We start from the raw sequence: 21,158 nt of genomic DNA on the forward strand, positions 1-21,158 counted from the left end.
TGAGGAGGGCCCTGCTCAAACCAGCTTACAGTCTAGAGATAGCTGGGACACCTTTTTATAAACAATAATTAAAGAAGTAAATGAGAATGGAGGCCAAGACATATCAAGGTGTAACATTTGGCACTCATAATAGACCAGTAGTTAAACCTATGACATGAATGGTTTTACTATATGGAGAAAGGGACGTTGTTAAAATAGTGGAATAGCTTGACAATTTGATTCTGAACACAGCACAGTTCATCCATACACACCATTTCAGAAGCGTGTTTTTTAAGTATGGTTTTCAGTGAAAAATGCTTATAATTATACCAGGGACATTTTTATTTAGCTTTTACTACCAGTAAAATCAGAATGCATAAAGGATTACCCCCTAAGGAGATATGACTCGATGAGTTACCTTTCAGAAATGTATTTTACAGTTTATCCATCTTTCTATATAACTCTATAGCGGTCTAACGCTTTAAATACCTGCATCTTGGTTCTAAGTTTTGTGGTTATGGGTTATATCCAACAACCATTTTCTTGTTAGTTTCAATTTCACAATCTTCACATAGCCGTAAGCACATACATTTTAAAATCATTTGTGGTCTTCATCTGAGTTTTCCAGCATGTCTGTCCTGTGTTTCATTGCTACTCTGATGGCCCTTTTGTCAGTTACCGTCTCTGACTTGGTGAGTGAACTTCCACATTCATAATCATTACAATATATCGCCACTAAATTGTTGCCGCTGTATAAATAAAAGATAATAATAATGGAATGTATATTGTGCATATTATCGTTACCACCATTCTGATTCTCTTATACACTTTCTTTATTAATAATTCCTTTCTTTTTTAGACTGAGTTTAAGAAATTTATTGTTCAGTTTAACAAGAGCTACAAGAGCAAAGAAGGTAAGATTTTTTGGAAGAACAATAATTACGGTCTATAGTAGTCTATACAGTAGCCTTTTACTAATTGCTCCAAATTACTCTAATGTAAACCCGAATACTGATTATCTTAATTTTTCATATTTAAACAGCAATTTCAACTTTGATATACTTATGAGAAAAGCCCCAGTTGGTTTTCTTAGATATTAAATTAGAGTAGAGTCTAAATGATCCTTTAAATTTGCCCATTGAGCCCCAGGCTAAGGTGTGTATAAAACCCTGCGCCTTTACTGGTGTTTTAATTTATTTCCTACGCACAGCCACAGACCTAACATCTTCTCCATCTGTTCTCCAAGGTTAAGGGTTGCAGAATTTGAGGCTTACAAATTGCAGCTAGACCCTTGGAGACCCCATAGTCATAGTCACATCATTGTCATTTTCTATTGAGACTGTACAAGGACCAGCAGATTCACAAAGTATCATCCTATTTCATGTTCATAATGACTATAATGAAAATTACTAATTTGTGAATATATAAAGGATTACATGTATTTGTACCTATACTTTACACCGGAGAGCTGAACAATTGTACTCAATATTCAGGTTAAATCCAGAATGGTGCAATGTCAATATGGCCATGATATTAATATCATGATATTAAAGGCCACTGTGACAATTTGTTATATGGCAAACTGTAATAAACATATAAATCAACTGATAAAAAGGCGTTAGCTTAAATGTGCTGACGCAACCTTGATGACTGGCACAACTTTCCCCATAGCACACAACTTGCCAATCACTCTTACTTTTTGTAAACTTTTAGTAGATCATATCTTTTCAATACCTAAATGTTTTAGTAAAGTGGCCATTTTTCACGTTCACTCAATGTCTTAATAAATTAATGAAATGCAATATATGACTTAAAATCAATGTACAGTATTGTTAGTAGCTCTTATTAATAATAAGCAGCTCTGATTTCAGGGAAAGGTTGGAAATCTTTCTTAAAAAATGACAGTTTTGGAAAACAAACATTTTGCCCTTAAAGTCTACCAACTTGAACCGAGATGTATATTACTGAATAGCTTATGTTGGTTGTGTGACCCATTCCACTCCCACCTGTTCTGTTCATGTTCGGTTTGTTGACATGACAATAGAGGTATTCAAAGGCAAACCAACTTTATATCATTCATCAGATTTCTGATTACACGCTTTCTTTGATAGACATCATTTTTTATGTGGGACATTAATTCTTTATTTTAGTTTATTGTGGTTTCGTTTTTAAACTCCATTCAATCAAACATTCTCATTGTTGTCCATTTTACATAATTCAGTTTTTATTTTTTTCCATGACTATATTATCAGATGTTGGTACTTCAGTATTTTTGTATTTTCCTAATATTACATTTTATGTATTAATCATTTATAATATTAATGATAAGTTAATGATCACACTGTGGTTGCCACTATAAGGATGTGACGATTTGTCATAGGCGAACTGACAGATATTTTTCATTTTTAATGGGTTGCGCCCCATGGAATGTGTTTTCATGATTGGTATGTTACTCTGATTATACATGCATGTCTTATATATTTGATATAATCTTCTTAATTATATTGTATAAGCTTATTAAAATAATTAATATAAAATTACAGTCCTACCACTTTCAAAACAGAGAAACTGAGACACTGGGTCAGATTGTTTTGGTCAAACTGGGACTTTTGTTTACTATGGTAATTCTTTAAAAGTGTGGTATATCTCAATAAGTATAGTTTCCTTTACGCCAGAGTTTCAAAGAAGACTGCACATATTCTCGAAAAACATGAAGGAGGCAAGACATCTCCAGAAATTGGAGCATGGTACAGCAAAATATGGGGTGACCAAGTTTAGTGACCTCACAGGTATGACATTACTACCATAACTAAACCGATTTGCTCTGTCACCTTGAGTTCAGTTCTCTGATAATACCTGTGAGATCTCCTGCATGCTATGTATGTATTCTGAATTAAATCCTGTGGACTCATAATAGTAACAACAATGCCCTTCATTAAGTCTGTGTGTCCCTTTGGTTGCCTCTGACCCCACTCATGTTTTTCATGTGCCTATATACAGATGAAGAATTTAATATCTATAATAGTCCAGTAGAAGTTTCTTCACCACCCTCAATGAAAAACATAACAATAAATGCAACAATCCCACGAACATGCGACTGGCGTAAGAGCGGAGTGATTTCACAGGTCAAAAACCAGGTGATGTAGCATATGTGATGTAGCTTTCATTGTGACGGACCTATTGTACTGATTTCTCATCATATGTTGCAAGCACGTCTTTTGATTTGATGGATTAATAGAATTTGAGCTGTAGGAAAAATGAAAAATAACATAAAGATAAGATTTAGTTTTCAATGATAGGATCAAAGGTTTACTTTAAAGCAGTAAGCAGGTTCTAAAATGTATTAATCCAAATTAACTAATTCTATCTGTTAAAGCTGGCGAATTACGCAATAGAATTACAAATGTTATGCATTCAGGTCAGATGCCTGTTTTGCATAAGGTTCATTTGTAGTAATGTATAATAATCCATAACTAGTAAATATACTGTCCATTATGTAAAAATAAAGGCATCTGCTTTGCCTAGTCATAATCAAATGATAATTCAACTAAACTCTGCCTACTCTCCTAAAAAAATACAGTAGGTGTTGTTTTTTTTATCTTTTGTTTGCTTTCTAATTTAAAGAATATTATTGTCTTTGGCATGTAGTAGGACAACATTCTTTTATCATTGGGCAGTTAGTAGTAAATTAAGTGCTGGGCTTCTGAAGGCCATTGGCATAGTTTGGAAACCTGGCTCTGCTGTCTGTTCCAGACACTCACGGTGTGGCTAGCCTTTACCCGCCTAACTCTTGTACTCACAAAAGGTACTAATTACTGCCATAACTCCAGGGATTAAGATGTGCGTCATCTTGGGCATTTGCAGTCGTTGGCAACATTGAAGCAATGTGGGGCATCAATGGACAGCCTAAAAATTTATCAGTGCAACGTAAGTCCCTCTCACTATTATTCTCTTTTTAAACATATTGCATCAACACATGTTGATAAGCATATTGCAGCACATCTATGTTTAATGTTCCTTAAGAGGCAATAGATTTGTACATTTTGTAGGTAATATTTGTACAATTACTGTATATCTAACCCTCTCTTGTAATATAATTGTCTCTCTTTGGGTATTTCAATTTTGTTTGTAGAGGTCATAGACTGCAATAAATGTGGTGATGGTTGTAGAAGAGGCTACCAGTGGTATGCATTTCGGACTGTCTTGGAGCAAGGTAATATTGTAATAAAAAATACTTTGCTTGGTTTAACGACCCATTTTAAATCCAGACTTTTGTTGAAAATGAAGATCACATGCCAAAATCATATTCCCGGAATTAAAATCCCAAAAACATTCACTAACTGTTTTAATGTATGTACAGATTTACTAAACATATCTCATAATCACAGCCGAATGTGCACTAGTCTCAGTGGCCTAACTACTGCAACCACTTGTTACTGTCTCCTCGTGCCTGTCTCTCCCTATCCCTTCAAATTTGTTCAGAAAGGCCCCTTCTGACCTGGACCGTGACCATCCAGGCTGGAAGGGCCCTTTCTAAACAATTTTAAGCCAGCACAGAGAGAGACAGGCACACAGTGGGGTCCCGTTATATCACTGTGTGCGAGCCGCCATACTGACAGCTGTAGGAAAGGTACGGAGGTGTGGGTGAGAGGGAGGGTTATGTATGTGACCATGATTGTCTGTCTACAAGTGTATGTGAGCATGGATGTCTATGTATAAGTGTATCTGACCATAATATGATTCAACCTGTGGCATGAGTATTGGTGGCAAATACTAAATAAACCAAATAAACACACGGCCCTCAACATGGGCCAAATATAACTGAACCTCAGAGTAACACACACAATCTTTAGAAGGGCAGGTGGGCAACATAGCTAAAATGGATGCCCTTTGCATGACTCTGCTTCCTTAAATACTTATTCCCCTGCTGCCCCAGCAGGGCTTCTACTTCTGTTCAATGAGAGGGCATGTTCTCCTCTTGTCCCTCAGTCAGGGCTCCTTTTACTTTTACTTTTATTTCATGGCTTCTCCTTGCTTTCTCTGGAAAAGTAACTTCAAGTGTTTAATGCTACTCTTTGTTTTTCCTGAAGTAGGTTTAACGAGCTCTAGCATTTACCAATATGTTGGAAAGAAGAATACGTGTAAGACGGATGTTAGACCAGAAGGGTGGATCGCGGGTTTTAAAATGCTTTCACAAAATGAAGCAGGTAAAGTGATTTTTCAGTGATTTTCTGTATCCGCGTGTATGTGACCACATTTTCACTTTCAAAAACTAGATCCAGAAGCCAAGGAAAAAGTTATATCCCTGGCTTCCCTAGATAAATATTATAGACCGTGACAGGGCCTGATTTGCTGGTACTACCACCTCCCATTACGTCTCTCACAGACTAGCGGCAAATTCACCAAATGAGATCCCATTAATTATATCAGTGACAATGGGTCTGCAGAACATTAGATGTGTGAGAAGAAAGATATGTCTAATTCAACAAAGTTTCCAACTATTAATACAATGTTTTCTAGCTACTAACATGTTTGTATATGGTTCCCACAGAGAAAATCTTTCAATGTCAAATCAATAACAATCAACTCTTGCAGCATATGTTCTTGCAGCATATGTTTTAATGTAATGATACCAGTAAGAAAAAAAAAGAATTCCAAATGCTCTAGAACTAGGAGTTCCTAAAGTTAACAACAGCTATTGATATTTGAGTCTCTTATAACCCTTATTTAATTACAGCTCTACAAAAATAGAAAAAGTAAAAATAGGGATCATGATTATCATGAAATTATCAACTAGCCAATGCGAGATATATAATTAAATTATTTATACATATATAAATATATGTATATGACCTTAAACACAGTCATTATATGTATATAATAATTTCCATGTGATTAATGCAAGATCCTCTTCTGTTGTTGCTATGGGGACAGTCAGACCAGAAAAGAAAGTTCTTATGCTCTCATGCTCCCTCTAAGGGTAGAGAAACTCTGGGCACAGAGTAGGGTGGGCGCCCCAAATGACCCTTGTTGTCATGCCACTGCAATAATAATAATATGAAATATTTGTGGGCTAAACTGTAGTAATACCCACTGAAAGCACCCCTGAAAAAAAAGGATCTCTAGGCAATTGCCTTATAGGTTCTGGGATTCACCATTACTTTTGTCTATTATGGTACATTTTATATTCACTGACATATTTCAAAACTATTTTGTCACTGGGTGGTATAGATGGTTGATTAATACCTTTACATAGCTTAGAAACAGATTTTGATGGAAGATAAGAGCTGTTCAGTCCATCTAGTGCGCCAAGTTTCCTGCTGTAAAGTCCTTGGTCTTGTTTTAGATTCAGGATAGCTTTATGTCTCTCCCATGTACAGTATGCTGAACTGTATTAGCCTCTGCAACTTCTGGTGGGATTATGTTCCATTTATCTACTATACAACTTCTAGTATACACCTCTAGTTTTAAATAATGTTCGAGCTTTCCTTGTTAAGTATTGAAATTTTATATCCCCTCTTCCCTTTGGCTTCTTTTCTCCAAGCTACACATATTGAGCTCCCTTAGTCTTTCCTGATAAGATGGACAGTGCATGCCAACAACATATTAATCCGCATTTAACATTGTCTGCTTTTCTTATTAACAGCAATGGCTAAATACCTTGCTCATGAAGGGACTGTGACTGTGGTTGTTAACAAAGCACCACTCAAGGTAAGTGAGCATTCTGGTAAATCCAAGACATCACTTTCTCATTTCTCACTGTCCTTCACTGTCTTGTCTTTGTACAATTTCAGTTGTATCAAAAGGGGGTGATACATCAACCAAATTGTAACAAAATACATGGGGACCATGTGGCTTTAATCGTGGGATACGGAAACGGTAAGACAATTGCTTATTTATCAAAAACGTATTAAATGATCAAGTCATGCGGGGGTCACCAGCGCTTTTAGCAGTGACTTTGAAGTATATGTAGTCATCTGCAGAAAACCAAGGGAATGTGAAAGAGTGAGAAGGCGCCCAGCTCAAACTTGGCCATAACTTTAGGCTCTTGGTATTTGAAGGCTATAGCTATAGCTCCCCCAAAAAGTGGTTCTCTTTGCAAATTCCTAAAAAAAAATATTGAATTGAAAAATGACCAATGCCCAGCTTTCAGTATTATGCTGTATTACATGAAAGGTATTCATACCACTTATACATATGACTTATTTAATATATTGGAGACATTCCCCATCCTTATTATCTTTCTAGGGAATTCCAAGCCATACTGGATCCTGAAAAACAGTTGGGGAATTGACTGGGGAGAGAAGGTAAGAGTTAATATCATGTTACATTTCTCTGTATGTCTACTTGTATTGATGCTCTCCAATCAATTTCCAATTTAAAATTACCGTATGGGTTATGCCAATATTAAAAAAAAATAGGGAAATCTGAAAATATCATTACGTTTGCAATTGAGTTTAGTCTGATATAGGTCGTATAGCAAATTATGTATGCCAATTATTTACACCATCCATATAAAAAGGGTTATATATTAACTTGTGTAAAATTTTAGAAACTATAGAATTTACTATGCTTCTTTTTTACTTGTTTAATTTATTCTTTTCATCTTTTTGTTACTCAGGGCTATTACAGATTATATAGGGGCGAGAACATATGCGGCATCAACAAATACCCATTAGTTGCCTTATGGGGATCGAAGAAAAATAAACACAAGTGTCCTCAATAGCCGACCCATAACATTGTAATATGATTCTTTTAATTCTGCACCAAATAATATTAATAATGAATATGAACATCATATATAGAGCTGATGTTACTTATTTCGATGGGAATAACTACTAAAAAAATAAGAAATATTAAATGAACAGATATGTCTGTCATCTTCTTTTACTTTGTGTTGACATACCTCACCTTCCACGGGATATGCAGTGTGTTTTATCCTTATGTCATACATGCCAGAAGGCTAATAGCACATCAGCGTGACCCAAAATTGGTGCTAACAGTAACTGGTGGTCATCGCTGGTCTTCCCCTCTCCTAGGGAGAGAGAGCACTGCTGCTTCCCAGAGCACTCAAGGGTCCTGACTTTAATATACTTTGTTCCTGTGGGCTGAGAGTTCTTGCCACTAATTCAATCAGTTGGAGGAAAGCGCTCCTATTGAAATCAGGCCCCTGCTCACAGAGTCCGTCATACCATGCAAACAACTGTATGGAGAATAATAAATTGGGTATTTTCGACACGCATTCTCCCATTAGCACTACAACCTCTCAAGCAGCAAGTTAATGGTCGAGGTTTGGTGGTACCAACCAGCATACATACATCACTCATTCTGTCACCTTCCCAGTAAAATTCACACCTGTATGCTCCTGACATTGTGTTCAATGCTGTATGCCATTGCACCAGGACGAATGGCCTCTAGGTCTTCTCCCCATCTGACCCCATAAATATGTTTTTGAAATATCTGTCGTTCACTAGCTGTTCATAACCTACAGATCGTAGATTTGGATAACATATACATTATTACTGGCGCATTCTCTGGAAACCAGTGGATTCCCAAGAACACAACACATTCTTCTAACACCTGTGGCCAGAGGATCCTTGCCAACAATAATATAATTACTGAAAAATAGGATTTTAAAACTCCTGGTTTGCAGCAGTTGTTCGAGTAAACATATTTAATCTACACATTATGGTAGGAAATGTATAGGTAACATTGAAAACCTTAAAACTTCCAGCCTTTATCTAGATGCCAGCTTAGCACCACGTGCACTACCTCAGTGCTGTATGTTGTGTAGCAGGATGTGCTAAATTCCATGAACCCAGCAAAATGGCCCCTAGGTTTTAAATTGAAAATAACAATTAAAGTTCTTTTGTTTACACAAGTTTTACTGTAAAGTACATAAGTAGACTTTTATGTAATAAGTTGCAATAGTGTAAATTTCATCAAAGAGCCAATTGGAAAGAAATATTTTGATCAGAGTGGCCAACAGGAACTTCTTTGTTGAATACATCCAGCTTTGGTTGGGAACGACACGGGTTTGCCTTAAAAAAAAAAAATGCAAACTTTACAAGTTTGATATTTTTAACTTAAGTCCTGAGTTATAATATAATATTCTATAATAAACACATGACTTACAACAAATATAATAGGATAATACTCTTGCTGCTGGTGCTTGTGCCTGACCTGCTGACCAGTGATGGAAAGGTTGACTCTGGGCAGTAATGGCAGGACATAGAGAAAGGGTGTTTGAAGATATGTTATATACTGGGATTGTATACTGGGATTGTATACGGGGATATCTCCCTACCAAATGTGTGCAGTGAAAACCATCATATAAAAGGTGCTTCCTTTCTTACCCAAGTAGCTGGAAAACAATGTGAAAAAGCATCATGTACAGGCAATCAAGAACTTTTTACCACCTTAAGGTAACACTACATTTGCTTGTTTGCGGTAGAAAGCCCTTTTTCCATTATCCTTTTGCAAATTACAGTGTATGTGTCTTACATTAAACTATGTGAATCTTGTTTCCTATCTGAGAAATCCCATTGCATCAAATAATTAACTTCATGGTATCTAACCACTATATATACAACTGCCAATGATTAATATTGATATAGAAGAGGGTATAAGACATTTATGTCCTTGCCATAAACCTCACCAGGGATGGACTGGGGATTAAACTCGACCCTTGGATGTTAATGCCAGTGGCGGATAAATTAAACATTAATGCAGTCTCATGCTACGCGCCTCCATTTTCACAGCATGTGGCCATGTGCATCTATCCAGTGGCTACACACAAGTATTACATCTGCTGCATGAGTGTCAATAAAGGCACATGGGAAGTATCATCGGGTACCGGCCGACTAGGCATTTGCCGGTTTGCTTGATGGCCACCTAAATGGTATGATCAGATAGGCGTGCTCCATGACTTTAATGTGCCAGATAAAGAACGGCCTGTGCTCTATTTTTCTTGGAACTCCTTATAGTCAATGTCCTATGGAAAAATTGAAAACATATTTTTACTGAAAAATAATAACTTACCAATATATAATGGTAAATGTGGTTCTTGTTGCCCAAAAGATACCTCTAACGCACAGTTCTGGGAATTGAGTACAAATGTCAGCTCTATTGTTATTTTATCTTTGGTGAAAGTGAAGTTCAATTTATGACCAAGGTAACTAATCCCAGTGACATGTAGTTTAGTGACATCATTATGGAGCGCAGGGTCAAAGTTCAGACTCTTCTTCGTGATCCTACAAAACAAAGTGGAAAAATAATGATGATTTATCATGAGCGTCATGTGAAATAGAGCCTTTCATTAGGCAACTATTGACCTCACCCTTTGAATCAGATCTTATTATGGACAGTCGGTGGCCTAAACAGTGGACTACTACAAGAAACCAGGGATGACTAAAGGGACACTACAAGCAATGTACACTCTGGTTTCATTTGCTAGGAATTTAAAAGTAAAACGTATCAAAAAATCTATCTCCAAATATGAGGCAGAGAAAGGACAAAGTAAAACACTAATGTATGCACAACTCTGATCATAGATAGACTTTCAGAAGAAATTTGGAATATTGAACATATTTGGAATGCAAATCTCTTGTGCAGTACTAATAGAAAAATGTGAGATTATTTGAAAGAACAAAATGAATTATGGACACAATAATCCCTGCCACGGTAACATGTAATCAATCCATTCCATCAGCCCTAAGCACAGCTTGTTTTCAGCTTAGTATATACAAACCGGAATCCAGTATAGCCAAAAACCACAGCCTGCAAAAATCCTCCCATTCCAGTTAGAAAATTTACAGCTCCTGATCCATCTGCATTTTCAGTCCAAATCTAGAACCAAAAGACAAACAATGATGGATGCAGAACTGTGTGATATTTTCTGTAATGACAGTATATAATTCATTTACACTATTTATGTTCTTATAGAACATATCATTTTTCACTATTATGAGTCGATTATCATAGCAAAAGTAAGAGCAAAAGTGTTATGATAAATATGTTATTAAAATAGACAAGCATCAGATGTCTCAATCCTTACCTTAAATGGTTCTGCAATGTTTGCAAAGCACTTGTTCAGCTGACGTTGTGCCAACTCAGGTTGCTTTAATTCCATCCAACCAACAGCAAACATACTCTGCAAGGGAAACTATTCTGTTGTTATCTCATGTAAGGCATAGGCACATTTTAAGAATATAACTTTCAGTGTAGAGGAAATTGGGTAAGTAAGATCTTCAGTGGAGCTTTGAGAAAAAAAAAGCAAATATCTTGCTGGACACCATGTGAAGTTTTTAATCAGACAACCACTTCCACCGAGACTTAAGTCTATAGGATCGGTGGCATTCTGAGGATTCACCCAGTGGCTCAATGAGCTTCCACCACACAGATGCACAGTCAAGCATTAACTGAGGTCAGGATATAGGCCTATCAGGTTCATAAATTAATAGATGGACCAAGGTTGGTACAGAAGTTAGATGACCTAGGACAGGCTTGTGACAAGCAAGACAGGACTATTTGGAAATGTGTAGGAGTATGAATGTTATGTAGGTTCTTGAAGAATGTGACTCATGCACCTTTTGGAGAAATGGTACCTGTATACAGTTTACTGAGCGGCCATATGGATAGATAATGATGACAATGCTGTAATGGTAGTTTCTTAGAAAATAAAACATTTACAGTGTCAAAGTGCTGGGCAAAACACAGAGGCTTAAGTTCCTTAGCAGAAATGTTCCCTTAGCAATTGTTTCATAGATCTTGACACCTGGAACTCCAGGACTTTGATTTAAGTTGTTTAAGAAGCCTATCAAGATATATAATTATTATTATTATTATTATTATTTAGAAAGTTTACCTCTAGTGATATATATAATCAGTTGTAATAGGCATCTTATTAAACATTAGGCCCTTGAAGGTGATAATGCTTACATTTGGAAAGGCAGATCAAGTTTTTAAGTCATCAGCTACATTATACATTCATATGAATGGTCAATAAGTTGGATTGTATTTATTTAAGGGAAAATAGTACCATTACCCAGGTCATTGCAGGACCATCTGCATCAGTTACCGACTCATATATTTCAAGGTCGTTTTTCCGTTGTTCAGTGGTCATTGGAAACATCATGGGATAGCCAAGCAGCACAACATCTGCCTGTTTCACCTTCTCACCTGTGTAAATGAGAAGTACGCTCAGCAAATGTCAGCACTTAAAGAAGGGGTCTCAGTAGAAATATATCGATTACATCATTGCACGTTCTGGAAGATGTCATCTCTCACTGCTCTTAATAATCTCTTTTTAGGGGTATAATAACTATTACTGAGAATTTCTCTTTCTAGGATGTTGAAGTATTTTTCACTAGTTTCTCTATAAAATCAGAATCCCATAATAAATTGTAATTTGGAAGCCTTATTGATTTAGCAGAACAAAGTATCTTGAGTTTGAGTTCAAAATTGCAGCACCTCTAACACTGTAATTTTACCCACTGCAAAGTAATTGGCTAAAATAGAGTAAGCATGTCAAACTTTTACAGTCCGATATATAACCTGACATTATTCATATACATTACTGCTTCTAGAGTTTTAAAAAGGACCATTTTATTTTTTGGGGGGTGTTTCACTCTCATTTCCATGCCGTTAACCAAAGCCCATTCCAGCAATGACACTTATAATTTAAAGCATTTAGATTGCATCACTCTTTGTTTATAAAGACGTAGGTATAATGAGTGTATCAGATGCTTGTTTCAAAATTACCTATTGTGTATCCATCATATTCTGGGTGGTAATTCCTCTTGGAATCATATGGCACTTTGATTTTATTTGCAATGTCTGCCCATGCATCCGGGATTTGGTATTTTAAGGCAGTAGCCAATTCTACTGAGAAGTTCAAACTGTTTACAAAACACAACATGAAATACTTTTTATTTTCTTAGTATTGTTGATGCTATCATATGTGATAGCTCTGGTATCTTTAAGTTTAAGTTTAAATTAAGATATTCAATGAAGTCTGCCATTTTTGGGACTAATTAATGCACCTAATTTATGGCAAATCCTATAAACCAGGGAGCCTCCATTCTTAAAAATGGTACATCAAATGGCTAACTACTTTGGCTATTATGGATATACATGTTCCTTGTCTCCTTCAAACTTTTAGTTTGCCTCTTGCCAGTCCTTGCCAGTCCCTGTCCCATGCCTATACAATGGACCCAATGCCAGTTAAACAAATGTCCAGCAATGTAACCTCCTTATTTATCAGAATTATTTAAATGTATATACAGAAAAGGAGACTTCTGAGAGCTTGAAAGCTTACATGACTCTCTGATTAATGACCCAAATTTGAAGCTGCTTATTATGTTGTTATGGCGAGTGCATGTGTTAAGTTTATGAATATATTTCTTGTGGGTCACCATATTGTTGGACCATATAGCTGTGCTCGTCCCTCTGGCTCGAAACTACCAGCCTGCCTCTGATTAAGGGGTAGTTTGGTAAATAAGCAGATTAGTTCACATATGCCCCCTTGCCATGCTGCTGCTCCTTTGCTAAGCTAGGTAATGAGTATATATTTATGGACAATAATAAACCCTTTTAACCGATTCATGTTTTAGAATCAGTATTTGCATATACTTACCTGGCTTGGACCAAAGCATTTGTGTATGTGGAGTTGTCAACATCACTATGATATTCATCTGGAGGCATCACACCTGTAGCAGAAATACATCATACTGACTGTGATTAGAAAACGGTTAACAATACTCTCTGACATTCTGTTGCCATTGCATAAGCATTTTCAGAACATATAAATTGAAAAATTTTAATATAAACATGAATCGGCCTCATTCCATTTCATGTTGCAGGACTGACTACTTGAAATATTACACTTAGCCTGTTTTATCATATGCGTGCTGTGTCACCACAATTGACGGGGTCTTGCCCCCTTCATCTACACAATGGCTGAGAATAAGTGTGTCAAAATGTTCTAAAGTCCTAAATGAAGGCTATATAAACAGCAGAATAGGTGTATGCCGCCTACCTTGCAGGTGATAACATTTCTCTTCTGTGCTCCAACAAACCCTGCTGCTCCAATACTCCGCAACTGATTTCACCACTTCCCAGCCTCCAGCAGATGAGAAAAACTCCACATCCTAGGATGAATGAAGATATATTTATATTCTACATCCTAAGATTCATGGAAAACATTCTGTGGAGCTCGTTCACTAAAGAGTTGCAGTGAGGTCATGTATTAATAATTATGATGAAAGGACATCTCACTCCCCTTTGCAGGAAACTCACCGAGTAGGTCTTTTGTAACAACATTGAATGAAGTGACACAAAATAATTCATTTCACTTCAACATACTGTTTAATGAATGAAGTAACTATATGGTTATAATTATTTAAAAAAGACTGATGACTGGATCCAGTGTTCATGCTGCAGGTCATTGGGGGACATCCTACACGCTGTGGCAAACCACCAGGAGAGAGATGAAACACAGTGGTGGCAAGTGAGGAAGGAGGAGAAACTGTACATTTAGTGACAGCGGCTTTCCAGTGTGGGTATGAAGAATACATTTACAGAACCTTCTGAAGGCCTGTACTTAATTTTGGTCTCACACTTAATGGTATAACTAAGCAAGCCAGAGTTGACCCAAGTTGACCTAGGGGGCTCCATCTGGTTCTGATCAACCCCTGTATGAACCTATGTCCTAATTCTACACACTTTAGCATTGTAGCCCAGTTATGAAGGTATAGTCAATCCCTGGCACTCCAGATGTACTGGCACTCCAAGCACTGGAGGTCCGCTGATGTTCAACCAGTTTTCAAACATTACTACATTTGCCTAAATCAAAGTGTGTACCTTGGTCATATAATAGTATTGCTTGAATGCTTCTAAAACATCTCCATTGATATGAATTTCCTGATCTCCATAAATCTTCTCTGGGCAAACTTCATGTCCAGTTAAAGCACTCTCCCAAGGGAACTTGGCACCCTGAAATTAAAATACACATAAAGGATAATATCCTCATTGTAAATTGCAAAAAAAATATGGAATATGGAAAATGGCGTCTTAAAATGTTTAATTCAGCAGTACCCAAACCAGAGCCTCTAAGCTTACACATAGTCAGTCCAATCTACTACTGTAATTGTAAGGATACCCAGAAAACTGTTGGAGGGCATTTGACATTCAAAGGTGGGAACCATTGTTGTAGCCTGAATTTTTTAGGTAGTCCCAAAAATCTTTTTAACCTTCAATTTAAATAAAATAATGCAGCACTAGAATTACAGAACTGGGGTTCTGACTCAATTTGAAACCGATGCTTGCCAAGTAACAGAATCTTCATTGTTCATATTTTTACACGTAGGACAAGCAAAGTCCTTAGCAGTGTTTCCATGAGAATTGCTTCTAGCAGCAAATAACTAAATTAACCGCCTATAGTGTATGTATAGTTAGGGGCTGTTTTAGATTTTGGAAGTTATACTCCATGGCAAAAAGTGGTAGGAACTAGGATATCCTCTACAGCAGATATTAGGCTTCTTAAAGCTATTAGGATCAGGAATATTATTTCATACTCACACTGTAGCCTTGCTGCTTGGCATTCTCCACTGCCCCCTCCAGGGTCCTAATCCTGTACTTAAGCATATGAGATGCCAACTCTGGGTAGAAGAGTAGAATATTCGGATACATCCACGTGTCCTAATGAAATGGTGAAACATGCAATGATTATGCACTTAGTCCTTGACTACACAAAATAGATTTTTGGGTTCACTTTCCTTATTACTCAAGTAGTCGTAATGGGCTTAATTCAATGAGCTGTTTAAAATGAGACTTTTCATGACAAAGTAGATTGCATACTAAATGTATATGAACCAGAAAGTAATTCAGTAATTCTCCATAAACAATTTTCAAAGCCTCAGCAAGCATTCTGTGTTCTGAGCATGTTGCATACCCACTGCCACAATTTTGCTTTACTGTGTGCAATTTATGGACAATTAATAAAACTCATTCACTGGCACAACCCATGCTGACATTTGTTTACTGATTGCAGTGATAAAAAACAAAAAGTTGTGTTTGGATATGGAACTGCACCTTACCTGATCCCAGAAAACATGACCCCAGTAATCTTCTTTGTTACGTCCGTTCGACAGTCCACCAGGGCTAATACCGTAAAATTCCTCAGTAGAGCGCAAGGGTGGAAGGGCACTTAGTAAATAATAGAGACACCCATAAACAGCTTGTGTTAGAGCCAAAGAACTTTCCACCTCTACACAACTCCCTGCCCATAACTCAGTCCAAGCCTTTTCATGGGAACAGTATAATTGTCCTTCATCAACTAGAGTCAGACCTTCAGCAAACTTCTCTTTTGTGTCCTCTTCGGTATCTGATACTGCTGTAAGGAACACCCAAGTTTTCTCTGGCTCTGACTCCAGAACCAGTGATTGAGGTACCGAATTCCAGATCATGTGGATCGACTTGAGCGGACAAGATGAAACCTCTGGAACAAGGGTGTTTCCGTAAATGTACCTAACACACACAAAGATGCACAAACCCGTTTCAGGATTTTTTTCTTTTAGATTAGATGCCTCCCTGGTGGAATTATTTTGCTCGTATTTTTCTGCGTGTTATACTTGTATTTTCTAATGTATTTATATTAAGTTTGAGTTAAGATGTTTATGTAAGTTGCCTGTTTATATGCTGTGTGGTCGGGTCATTAAAATGGGAAGAAAGTTAGGATAACATTTCAGCATGAAGCCATTATATGAAGAAGGCCATACAATTTAGAAACTTAAGGGCAGTTGGGCTCACATTAATACTAACAGACTAGGAAGCTGGTTTTGTTTTTTTCTGTTCCACCAATTGATCCAAACAGTCATACTCACTGAGCTCCAAGGAAGTCAGGTCCGATCTGCAGCTCCAGATCCTGGCTTTCTATTCTTAGTTCATTTTGTAGATTCACGGTTAGTGGGCTAGATCCTTCCGTGCGCCTTAATGTTATCTCATTGACTAATAGGTGGCTGTGGGACCGATGAGCAAAGATCCTTTGAGTTGCTGTAAATGAGGAGCACTGAATGGTGTGACAGAATGTACCTGTGGACCCATGAATAAAAACAATTCAGATATTAGTGAGTAGAACACACATATGGAAGCTTTTTGAAGCTTGGGGGCATATTACAGATTTATTATTCCCAAATGTAGTTTAGATTATAGCTTGGATAAAGTATCACATAGTCCTAAGTATCTTGCATTCTACTAATGTATTGAAGGTTCAGTAAACTTTCATTTCTTTGGGACATTTTGGTGGAGCATCATTTACCTGTTTTAAGGTTCAGTAAAAAGTCTTCATGCACAATATCTTCTTCGGTGACACAAAGCTTGACATTGAGAGGGCTGGGGACATCTGCTCTATGGCAATCTCCTCCAGCACCATTATACAGACCATTCACATGAAGAATACATCCAAAAATTCTGGTACCAAGATATCCATTAGCCACTGTTGCCATGAGATGGTAATGAAGTGGTAGAGAATATCCACGGGTCATCACTCAAACTGGACATTGTTCAGATATTCGAACACCTCAATAATTCAGTAGTCAACTGAAAGGATCACTGTAAATAAAAAGGCATACATATTCGTAGGCATAAACATTATATATATATATACACACACATAAACAGAAATCTACAAAACACTTTGTATTTAAATCAAAGTACTGGATTGTTATTGCATATAAATGTTCTTATTATAGCATATCATAGAAAATACACTGTTTCTGCCTTTTACTGCTATCACGCAACACATACCGCTTTCATCATTAGTTGCTCAGCCCCCCATCTGAGGGGCCCCTCACACTAAGCAGCTTATATAGTAGATCCATCTATTTCCTCTAACAGTAAACCACCTATTCAGTGACACATTCTGTGACACATGACTGTTACAGTGATACTGTCACTCAATGTGAACATAGCACATAGGAAACATATAATGCTATACATTGCCCCTGATGGTGATGTCATAATTATGAGGCACCACACACAAAATCAAAGCCAATGTATTTTGATCTATATATGGGCTTGCTGTTCTGTAGATCACAGATCACCTTATATGCTTTACATAAACACAGTAAGTTTTGCTTACATGATGCTATGCCATCTGTGTACAATGTCTTGTGAGCGCAGTCAAATGTAACTGGGACTTGTTGTAAGCTGCTTCAGGACAAAGATGACACAGACAGGCTGTTTGGGGGCCCAGTGCCACTTTGTGCCTACTTGCAGTCTTTCTGGCCTTGAATTACAGCGCTACAGAATTTGATGGCGCTATATAAAACAATAAATAAATACATAAAATAATTACGCCTGGTACTCAGAAGGTTAAACTAGTTATTTTTATTACTGCACTAGCCCCAGTCTTGTATTTGTGTTTCCAATAAATCTATTGCTACAATTGTTTTATTTGGTCTGTTTGTGTTCTTGTTACTTTGTATCAAGTCGTGTCCCTCCTTCCCATTATGCACACATACATTTGAACCTTACCTTCCTGTATATTCCTTTCTCTCTCTCCCCCTCCTCTACAGGCACAGCTTCTTCATTCAGTGGGACATCTCCTTCACCTTACATATGCAGTATTTGCCCCAGCCTCTCTGTCTTGGGCAGCCCTTACCCCCCCAATCATTCAGCATACATTCCTCTAGTTAAATGATGCACAGTCCTTACTATAAACCTGGATCAAAGTCTGTTTTCTGTCCCACCAGACAAAATTCCGAGTTGGTCTCTTCAACTAACAGGAAGGAACCTTTTTTTTTTAAACTCCACTCTGGTGTGACGTCAACATATGATACACCCTGTTCCATTCAGTGTCTCTCAGAGCCAAGTGTTGCCTGGATTCACTGTTTGCTGGGATATTTTCCCTTCATGAATAAGTTTGATGGAGTCCATTGAAGCTACAGTCCCAGTGGTTGTTTGATTCTGTATAATAATACTGACTGGCAAATACCAGTATTATGGCTGCATGGATTGTTATAACAGAATAAATGTATAGTAAGTGGCCAGTGAATATACTTCCAACGTGAAAAAATATAATGATTGGTGTACAATCTATGTAAAAAAAAATATTAAATATATAATGCACCTTGATGCAAAAGTAATGAAGTGAAACACAAAGAAACAACAACACATAACCCTGCACAAGGATTGCTAGAATGCCTTTGGTTATGATAAATACATATGATAGCATTCCTTGTTCTTGTTATGGTATTTACCTTTAGACACATCTATTATGCTATCAGCTGGGTGGCATGCAGGTAAAAAAAAAAAAGCTTGATCCCTGTTACCATGCAGGGATCAAGCATAGTGAGGTCACAATTGCCCCTCTGAATTTTAAAAATGTGGGAAATGTGAAAAGAATGAAATAAAACAGCAATGTGCATTTTATTAAGATGCGTTTATGTTTATGTTATAGACTGATGAGTCTTTGTTTGACTCCCATCATGGACATCGGTATTCTGGCCTAGAGTGATGGGAGTTGTAGTCCACTATGGTGGATTTGGAAGGGGTTGGCATACTTGTTTACTGATGTTTCATGTAATATGATGCATAGTTTATATAAACTAGTTATTCAGGCAAGCAGTTTGGGGGCTACAATGTTACATGTAAGCTGTTTGAGGTCAAAGATGGCACAGACAGGCTGTTAGGGTGCTAAGATTGCACAGACAAACTGTTTGGGGGCTAAACTGGCACAGAGTGACTGTTTGGGGATAATGTTGGCACTGACAAAGTGTTTGGTGGCAAAGTTGGCATTGTGGAACATGTTGCTTGGGGGGCCCAGGGCTATTGTTGTACCAGGAGACTGTTGTTTATGGTTACGCCCCTGACACTGTCTGCTTTAAAGCGGTTCAATAATAAGAGCAAATTAATTGCTCTTGTAATAGCAGGAAGCTGTAAAAACATGGTTAAAATTAATTCAGAGGTGAGATTTATCTAGTTTTAAACTGTAGAATAATCCTTATGCTTTACAAGTTGCTTATATGTGTACATTTCACACTTTATGTACCAACCTACAATACATAAAACCCACATATTTTGTATACTGAAGTTAACATGGAAATATTTCCTAAAAGTCATCTCACAGATTTAATTATGCATTATCCTAGGTCCCTGCAAAGGTATAGTGGGCAGCCACCAGCCACATGGACATAATTTATTGGCTGCTGGCCTTAAAGTGCTAGGACTGATCTGAATCCCTCGTCTGGTCAGGGTCTGAGCCAGGTGAGGTTTTCGGCTATAGGTTGAATTATTGGGTAGTTTTGTTGGATTTGATCTTTAATTCTAAACTCTTGTGAATTAATTGGATTCGTAAGGCTGGACTGGCGATGACAAGGCGGCCCTGGCACTTGTCTTTTTGAACAATTCATGCAATCACATAAGAAACTTCTCTGTGTAGCTTGCATATGAACCAAATATATATGAGTAAGTGCTGTCCATGAATTTATCACTGTTTTGGTGAATTTTAGGTCAACTGACTTTAAGTCATGAAGCTTTCTAGCCTTTGGGAAATTACTTTTTAGCCATTTTTTATTTTACTATTTTACTACTTTAATCACTCGTTTCTGATTTTGTAAATACAATTAAACTGTATTCTATCCTCTAAACAGTACTACTTATGAAATTACATTGTATGATACTGTCTCATGTATTTTGCCAATGGCTTGGGATGTGGCACAAAAGAAAAGTGCAATTCTCTTTTTTTCCACTAGGCGTCACTACAAAACAATTTACTTTAGATGACTTCCCCAAACGGTTGAAAAATTATGTTAAATATCGCAGATTTTCGCATGAAGGCATCTGAAACCTGAAAGATTTGTCATATTTATTTGATGTTTTAATTTTCCTACCAGTCGTTAAATTTCAAAACTATATTTACTACTAACACCATTTTATTATGTATATATAAGATATATGTATATATATCGGTATATAAATTCCCGAAACGGATCAAATATTCAAAAAAAATATTTAACATAAATAAAAACATAAGTAATTATATAAGCATTTAAAAAAAATTTAAATACAATTTTTAGTAGTGAAGAAAGAAAAGTGTGACTGGAGAATGCGGGCATCGATCCCGCTACCTCTCGCATGCTAAGCGAGCGCTCTACCATTTGAGCTAATTCCCCGCTTAC

The 21,158-nt window shown here is 37.0% G+C and overlaps 2 protein-coding genes and 1 non-coding gene across 3 annotated transcripts; 1 reads left to right on the plus strand and 2 right to left on the minus strand.

The window, feature by feature from the left end:
• Positions 1 to 553: 553 nt before the first annotated feature.
• LOC128467943 (cathepsin W-like) lies at positions 554 to 7,844 on the plus strand. The gene is made up of 11 exons (XM_053449691.1): positions 554 to 671; positions 839 to 893; positions 2,655 to 2,768; positions 2,980 to 3,116; positions 3,810 to 3,906; positions 4,112 to 4,192; positions 5,070 to 5,186; positions 6,626 to 6,690; positions 6,774 to 6,858; positions 7,228 to 7,286; positions 7,601 to 7,844. Exons 1-11 carry the CDS (start codon positions 609 to 611, stop codon positions 7,703 to 7,705), a joined length of 978 nt encoding a protein of 325 aa, XP_053305666.1. The 5' UTR covers positions 554 to 608; the 3' UTR covers positions 7,706 to 7,844.
• Positions 7,845 to 8,843: 999 nt separating this feature from the next.
• PGGHG (protein-glucosylgalactosylhydroxylysine glucosidase) lies at positions 8,844 to 17,538 on the minus strand. The gene is given in 14 exon segments (XM_053449684.1): positions 8,844 to 9,020; positions 10,021 to 10,232; positions 10,730 to 10,827; positions 11,036 to 11,131; positions 12,026 to 12,159; positions 12,742 to 12,878; positions 13,616 to 13,688; positions 14,018 to 14,129; positions 14,842 to 14,973; positions 15,559 to 15,678; positions 16,077 to 16,506; positions 16,863 to 17,070; positions 17,297 to 17,487; positions 17,489 to 17,538. Coding segments are annotated over 14 exon segments (2,061 nt in total). The 3' UTR covers positions 8,844 to 8,952.
• A 3,541-nt stretch (positions 17,539 to 21,079) lies between these two features.
• On the minus strand, positions 21,080 to 21,152 carry TRNAA-AGC (transfer RNA alanine (anticodon AGC)). Its single transcript has one exon. It is a non-coding gene; the product is annotated as a tRNA-Ala (tRNA).
• Positions 21,153 to 21,158: the final 6 nt, after the last annotated feature.

Source organism: Spea bombifrons, chromosome 10 (assembly GCF_027358695.1).
Source record: "Spea bombifrons isolate aSpeBom1 chromosome 10, aSpeBom1.2.pri, whole genome shotgun sequence".
In the NCBI taxonomy this organism is placed as follows: domain Eukaryota; kingdom Metazoa; phylum Chordata; class Amphibia; order Anura; family Pelobatidae; genus Spea; species Spea bombifrons.

What these genes read in the sequence shown, in the direction of transcription:
- LOC128467943 (XM_053449691.1), top strand. Translation starts at nt 609, where the DNA reads ATGTCTGTCCTGTGTTTCATTGCTACTCTGATGGCCCTTTTGTCAGTT. An exon ending in TAAAAATTTATCAGTGCAAC is followed by an intron (nt 3,907 to 4,111) that starts GTAAGTCCCTCT and finishes TTTTGTTTGTAG; the next exon opens with AGGTCATAGACTGCAATAAA. An exon ending in AATCGTGGGATACGGAAACG is followed by an intron (nt 6,859 to 7,227) that starts GTAAGACAATTG and finishes TTATCTTTCTAG; the next exon opens with GGAATTCCAAGCCATACTGG.